The sequence below is a fragment of the Anoplophora glabripennis genome, unplaced genomic scaffold (genome assembly GCF_000390285.2).
Source record: "Anoplophora glabripennis isolate ALB-LARVAE unplaced genomic scaffold, Agla_2.0 scaffold94, whole genome shotgun sequence".
Classification (NCBI taxonomy): Eukaryota; Metazoa; Arthropoda; class Insecta; order Coleoptera; family Cerambycidae; genus Anoplophora; species Anoplophora glabripennis.
The window spans coordinates 1,267,796-1,275,319 of NW_019416228.1; the positions used below are offsets into that span (position 1 = coordinate 1,267,796).

The window sequence follows — 7,524 nt, forward strand, 5'->3', positions numbered from 1 at the left end:
TGCAAACATTTCTCAGGTAAATATAAACAAAAAGTTTAGATCTGAAACGACATTGATCTGAAAATACAATATTACTAAAATATATATTTTTTAGATAAATCTATTTTTCTAAATATTTCGCGAATGTATAAATGACATGTTGAAAAAATTTGTTTTTAATACATTGGATTTATTTATATAAAACTAATTTCGTTTCAAAATACCTTTTATAAACTCTTTGCCTATAGTGTTAGTAAGATATAACCTATAAAGCATATGCCATCCTTCATATCTTTAAATGTTATTGGTACTTTATGACTACTGGCGGAAAATATTTACTTGTCCCCGACTGCCACAAGATAGAGGCATGCTGGCGAGAACTAATTAGTACGAAACTGATCTATATCTAGTATACTCTCCTGATGAATGATCATAGATAGTTGTTTACTAGATATTGAAAGTGTAATTCAATGCCAATCGAGGCATATAGCCTGTGGAGTAGTTGTTTTTAATATTATTGTTTGCATAATATTCTTCCTTTTCCAAATTATTTTGGGTCTACCTGAAAGAGTTTCTGTCATTTTTCACAACAGCGTAAAATAACATCCAGGGAGTTCCTTAAAATTCAGTATCATCTTAAATGTATAGTAATTGTTTTTATTTCCAATCTACAGTTGGAAGAAAGTTTTTGGATTCCTAAAGCCCTCTGGGTAGTGATCTGGAAAATCATTATGAAGAGCAAACGGTTTACAAAATATTTCTACTTTAAATTTTTTATAAACATATGTAACCATTTCCGGGTGATTTTAATGATATATTTACCAAACTTCCTTCAAAATTTTTTCTCTATGTAGGCCTAGAAATTATCCTCAAGAAAACGCTTCACGATCAAAATATGACCATTTTGAACAGCCGTCATTGATTCGTATAAAGTAAAGTAAAATGTTACACAAAATAGATAAATCGATTTTTTTTTAACCATCCTATATTCTATTTTTAAATGCAATATGAACGCAACTTGAAAATACATAACATTTTGTCGAGCAGCGTCTATAAATGATTTACCGTAACGAACCTACCAAGGACGTAACAAATGAGAAATTACAATCACTGATGTTGACTTAAACCGTAAAAACGAAACCATAACCTGGCCAACAACTGTCAACAATTGTACCAATACTGGCCGATAAAGACCCATAAAGACTTTGTATTGTTTCTTTTCCCATTTAAGTAATTTACGATCTTCCTTAAATGGATGGTGTGTTCCTTAATGGTTTTATTACCACAGAAAAGTTCTTGTTCGGTACACTACATGCGGTGGTCTTCTTTGACAAAATTGGAAGCATAAAATAACCAATGTAGACGTAAATTTATTACTATTTACTGATGTACTCGTATTTATTTCAAAAGAAGTAGGTACTGAACAAAATAAATACATAAGTAAATATATATATTTTAAATATTCATACAATTTTATTTTTTATAACTTTATTAATTATTAATTTTATACATTACTGGTCCTTGTCTCTCACACACACTTTTCCCAGCGGTCTTTCCATTTCGCGAAGCAGTCCTGGATAGCTTCATTTAAAATGGATTTTAAAGTCTGTGATGAATTTGCATTAATTCATCAATAGTCTGAAAACAGTGTCCTTTCAGCATTGATTTTAATTTCGTATATAAGAAAAAATCGTATGACCCAGGTTTAGCGAGTAAGGAGGATGAAGGAGGACGGTAATCTGAGTTTTGGCACAAAACTGACAAACCATGAATTGTCTCGCCACAACTCTGGTCTCTTTTTGCGGATTTTTTCATGTAACCGTTATAAAACGCGTTGATTGACACGGTTCACTGTTTCACCTTGAGATAAGAATTCAAAATGCACGAGTTGAAAAACCAGTGAGCATCGCTTTGATATTGACTCGATATTGACGTGCCTTCTTGACGCGTGGAGATCCTTTGCCAGTCTATTGTGATGATTGAACTTTTGTCTCAATGTCGTAGCCATAAACCCAGCATTCGTCTCCTGTTATGATCCTTTGAATGAATGTTTCATCATCATTGGATTGTTCAAGGAGTTGCCGACAAACATCCACATGATTTTCTTTCTGTTATGTACAATAACATATTAGTTTCCACATTCACAAAAATGGGGGGTGAGATTGTTTACAGGGTGGTTAATTGTATAATTTTTACGTAAATTCACGTTTTTCGCTTATAACTTTTTTCCGTTCATTTCCACGAGAAAACAGTAAAGTACTTTTTTTTCATCTTTAAAAGACCTACAAAACTACTATAAAGGAAATTTAATGTTTGCAACTGGAAATTTTGTGAAAACTGGCTCTGGGTTCTTAAAAAAAAACTATTTGTGATTTTTAAATTTTCATAAGAGGTTCTTTGTGTATAAAAAAGATTATGGAGTCCATTGGGATTTATATCATCAAAATCATGTATTAAAATATAAATTGGGATTTATATCATCAAGATCATGTATTAAAATATAAATTGGGATTTATATTTTAATACATGATCTTGTTGTATGTGTACGCTATTCTCTACCTATATCTATACTGTCCAAGATTGTTATATGACATACTATGTATAACGAGACTAGGAAAACACAGTGAAGCACTTAAATCTGTAATTGTCCTGAGGATNAAAACAATCATGTTATGAAATTTGGTAAGAAACTATGTGGTTCCGAATGAAACCACAAGGCCATAGAGTAATTTTATCTAAAAAATTTCTTACTTGCAGGTTATCTACAATGGACCTAAGTAAAATAACTTCAGATGAAGCCTTTCTCTTTCTGGATCAAATTCCTTCAGAGGCAGGCTCCTTTACTTCCAGTGCCCCCACAGAGGAAGAAATAGAAGAACTTGATGATCAAGATTTTGTAGATATTCAAAATGATGCGACAACAAATGATTACATAAACTTAGAATATGATAGTGAAGATGACCTGCCGTTATCACATTTTGTTGAGAGACCAGTTGAGTGGACTCAAAATACTGACTTTGTCAACAAACCGTCCCCATTTACAGAAGAGTTTGGTCCCTTTATTCCAGAAGATGTTGAATCTCCTCTTGATATTTTTCTGTGTGTTTTTACAATGGAACTCATCGACAAAATAACTTTTGAAACCAATCTATATGCTACTCAAGCATATGGTGATCATTTTTTGCCAACTAACTCCGAGGAAATCAAATGTTTTCTGGGTATAAATTTGATGATGGGCCTTACAAAGAAACCTAGTTATCGGGACTACTGGTCATCTAAAATTCAGATGAGAGATCCTTTTATATCGTCTTCTATGTCTCGTGATCGTTTTGGGTGGCTATTGAGCAATATAACATACATATCAACGATAATTCTGTTCAGCCAACTCGAGACCAACCAGAATTTGACAAGCTGTATAAGCTTAGGCCAATGCTGGACATACTTACGAAGACCTTTGGAACCTGCTATAAACCTGGCGAATATCAAAGCATAGACGAATCTATGGTAAAATTTAAAGGCCGAATTGGTTTTCGTCAATATATGCCCCTCAAGCCAATCAAGAGGGGCTATAAAATATGGATAAGAGCAGATCAGTCTGGATTTGTATCACAGTTTCAGGTATATACCGGAAAATCTGATGGAGGAGAACAAGGATTAGGAGCAAGAGTCGTCAAAGATTTAACTCGTTCACTTGTGGGAAATCATCACAAAGTGTTTTTTGATAACTTTTTTACCACAGTTGGTTTACTGAATGACCTGTACAAGGATAAAATTTACGCTTGCGGGACGATACGAAGAAGGCGCAAAGATGAACCCAAAGACTTGGTAAATAATAATACAAAAGTAGAAAGAGGAACCTGCGACTGGGCAATGAGCAAAGAGGGCTTGCTTTATCTAAAGTGGATGGATAACAAACCTGTTCTATTTATTAGTAATTTTCACAGTCCAACTGACATTCAAAATGTTTCGAGAAGACAAAAGGATGGTTCATCAAAAAACATTACATGCTTGCAGTTGGTAAAGGATTACAATTCCCATATGGGTTATGTAGATCAGTCAGACATGTTTGTTTCCTTGTACAAAGTAAACCGAAAATCTAGAAAATGGTGGCACAGATTGTTCTGGCACTTTTTAGATTTGAGTCTTGTAAATGCCTACATCATATTTAGAGACCGACTACAGAATAATAGAAGTTTAAATTTAAAAGATTTTAGGCTGGCTGTTGCTATCGGTCTAGTCGGGGCAGATCCATCTGTGCCAACAAGAGGTAGAAGAAGCACAGGTCCAGTACTAAATAAGTTCAAAGTTTCTGTTCCCCCTGAAGTAAAATTTGACAAATGTGCACATTTATCACTTCATGGTACCAAAGTTAGATGTGCGCACTGTAGCACACGTGCTAAGCCTCATCGGACAAGATGGCACTGTTCAAGTTGCAAAGTTGGACTTTGTTTAACGGAAGCCTCTAACTGCTTCTATAAATTTCATCAAGACAACTAATATTATTAACCTGTGTTTAGCTTTACACAATTGTCTTTAGTTCCCTTGTGGACATAATATGGGACCACATATTTTTGAAAAAAGTAGAATAAAAACATTATTTCTTTAACGCAATTTACTTTTGTTTCCATTTCTTTCTGGCCATTATTAACAAAAAAGTCGAGTTTTCTAAGAAAAATTAAATTCGTCCTTAAAGGGAATGTTATATTTACCAAACTTCCTTCAAAATTTTTTCTCTATGTAGGCCTAGAAATTATCCTCAAGAAAACGCTTCACGATCAAAATATGACCATTTTGAACAGCCGTCATTGATTCGTATAAAGTAAACTAAAATGTTACACAAAATAGATAAATTGATTTTTTTTAACCATCCTATATTCTAATTTTAAATGCAATATGAACGCAACTTGAAAATACATAACATTTTGTCGAGCAGCGTCTATAAATGATTTACCGTAACGAACCTAGCAAGGACGTAACAAATGAGAAATTACAATCGCTGATGTTGACTTAAACCGTAAAAACGAAACCATAACCTGGCCAACAACTGTCAACAATTGTACCAATACTGGCCGATAAAGACCCATAAAGACTTTGTATTGTTTCTTTTCCCATTTAAGTAATTTACGATCTTCCTTAAATGGATGGTGTGTTCCTTAATGGTTTTATTACCACAGAAAAGTTCTTGTTCGGTACACTACATGCGGTGGTCTTCTTTGACAAAATTGGAAGCATAAAATAACCAATGTAGACGTAAATTTATTACTATTTACTGATGTACTCGTATTTATTTCAAAAGAAGTAGGTACTGAACAAAATAAATACATAAGTAAATATATATATTTTAAATATTCATACAATTTTATTTTTTATAACTTTATTAATTATTAATTTTATACATTACTGGTCCTTGTCTCTCACACACACTTTTCCCAGCGGTCTTTCCATTTCGCGAAGCAGTCCTGGATAGCTTCATTTAAAATGGATTTTAAAGTCTGTGATGAATTTGCATTAATTCATCAATAGTCTGAAAACAGTGTCCTTTCAGCATTGATTTTAATTTCGTATATAAGAAAAAATCGTATGACCCAGGTTTAGCGAGTAAGGAGGATGAAGGAGGACGGTAATCTGAGTTTTGGCACAAAACTGACAAACCATGAATTGTCTCGCCACAACTCTGGTCTCTTTTTGCGGATTTTTTCATGTAACTGTTATAAAACGCGTTGATTGACACGGTTCACTGTTTCACCTTGAGATAAGAATTCAAAATGCACGAGTTGAAAAACCAGTGAGCATCGCTTTGATATTGACTCGATATTGACGTGCCTTCTTGACGCGNGCGAAACAATCCAACAAACGAAAATAACCAGCATGAACAGGCATGGACCCAAGCAATAGTTGAACACTTGGACTAAAAGCGTCTACGGGAACTGCTGTAAAAAGAGGGAAGAAAATTAATATTTTACCCGGAAAAAGCATTTCAACAGCCTACTTAATAGTTGCAAGTCTGATTTCTACACCAAACGCCACCAAAACCAACAAATCAAGAAAACGATCAGAAAAAGAAGTAGAAGACGAAGAAGAACCTGCTTTAAATTTGTCAGATTTGAGTGAACTATCCGACCATGACAATGACTATGCCAGTTCCATCTACATCGTTTGATCGTGACAGCACTTCAAGAAATTGACGAGTCGCTATCATCAAAAACTCGGAAATTTACAAATCTGCCGCCAGGAAATATTAACCTAGAAGTATGAGACTTTATTATAATATAATAATAATAAATAAATTTGCATAATTATGTAAATTTCCCACCACAAAACGGGAAAGACTCTATATTGCTAAAATTGAAATAATCGATAACGACGAAATCACCATCAACGGTTTAAGAAAAAAGGGCCTGGAAAAAGGACATTTTGTATATCCAAATATTCAGAATATTTCTATAATTGGCTATCAAGTTATTCGAAAGGTGGTCACTACTTCTGTTAAAAGGGGTAAATATATTTTTAATATCGCTAAAAATTCCAAAAATTAGAATAAGTTCGTAGTTACCTATTTAGCAGTGGCAAAATACCTTCCCAATTAAAATACCTCCCCAATTAAAATATTATACCACTATTAAATACAGAGCTGTATTTTAACATTGCTTATGAGGACTCATTAAAGGAATTTGAAGATTTTATAGGAAATGAAGGAAATAACAAACTTCTGGTAAGCTTTTCTCAGCCTTATAAATGAAAATACTTTCTAATATTAATCAGGTAGCCATCTCACTAGATTATACAGCGTGGTAAAAAAGTTCTGCATAAAATTCATATTTTCGTTAAACAACTTTTTTTTCGAAAAAGGTGAGACCCGTCGATTTTTAATTGATCCAGGGCACCTTGTTATGTGGAAAAAATTNGGGGGAAGAGAACGACAGCGAGTCCGAAGGAAATGACCATAATATTCATAGTCCTGCCGTTAAATAAGCGAAATGAACGGAAAAAAAGTTATAAACGAAAAACGTGACACAATCTCTCCCCCCCATTTTTATGACTGTGGAAACTAATATATTATTGTACATAATCTAATTAATGATATTGGTAGCCTTATTTTTATTCAGTTTGTTGTCAATAGTGGGAAAATTAGAGGCCAAATTTCAAAGAAAAACACCAAATTTTCTCAATTTTCAACGTTTCGTCACTTTTCGTGACATCCTCAGGACAATTACAGATTTAAGTGCTTCACTGTGTTTTCCTAGTCTCGTTATACATAGTATGTCATATAACAATCTTGGACAGTATAGATATAGGTAGAGAATAGCGTACACATACATCAAGATCATGTATTAAAATATAAATCCCAATTTATATTTTAATACATGATCTTGATGATATAAATCCCAATTTATATTTTAATACATGATCTTGATGATATAAATCCCAATTTATATTTTTAATTAAAAACATGGCGGCGAATGGTGAGGTTGGTGTGTTTGCTAAAGAACTTAAAAACTTAAAAAAGGAAGAATTAATCGAGTTCATTGTATCTAAGAAAGTGCC

The 7,524-nt window shown here is 33.3% G+C and overlaps 1 protein-coding gene across 1 annotated transcript; it reads left to right on the forward strand.

Annotated features, from left to right (window-relative positions):
- Positions 1-3,519: 3,519 nt before the first annotated feature.
- Positions 3,520-6,139, forward strand: LOC108903523 (piggyBac transposable element-derived protein 4-like). Its single transcript, XM_018705742.1, has 2 exons — positions 3,520-4,246; positions 5,976-6,139. The coding sequence occupies exons 1-2, from the start codon at positions 3,520-3,522 to the stop codon at positions 6,137-6,139; spliced, it is 891 nt and encodes a 296-aa protein (XP_018561258.1).
- Positions 6,140-7,524: the final 1,385 nt, after the last annotated feature.

Excerpts from the sequence above, each read along its gene's own strand:
- LOC108903523 (XM_018705742.1), top strand. The coding sequence starts at position 3,520 with ATGCCCCTCAAGCCAATCAAGAGGGGCTATAAAATATGGATAAGAGCA. Across the intron at positions 4,247-5,975 it reads TCCATCTGTGCCAACAAGAG|TTGCAAGTCTGATTTCTACA; the intron begins GTAGAAGAAGCA and ends CCTACTTAATAG.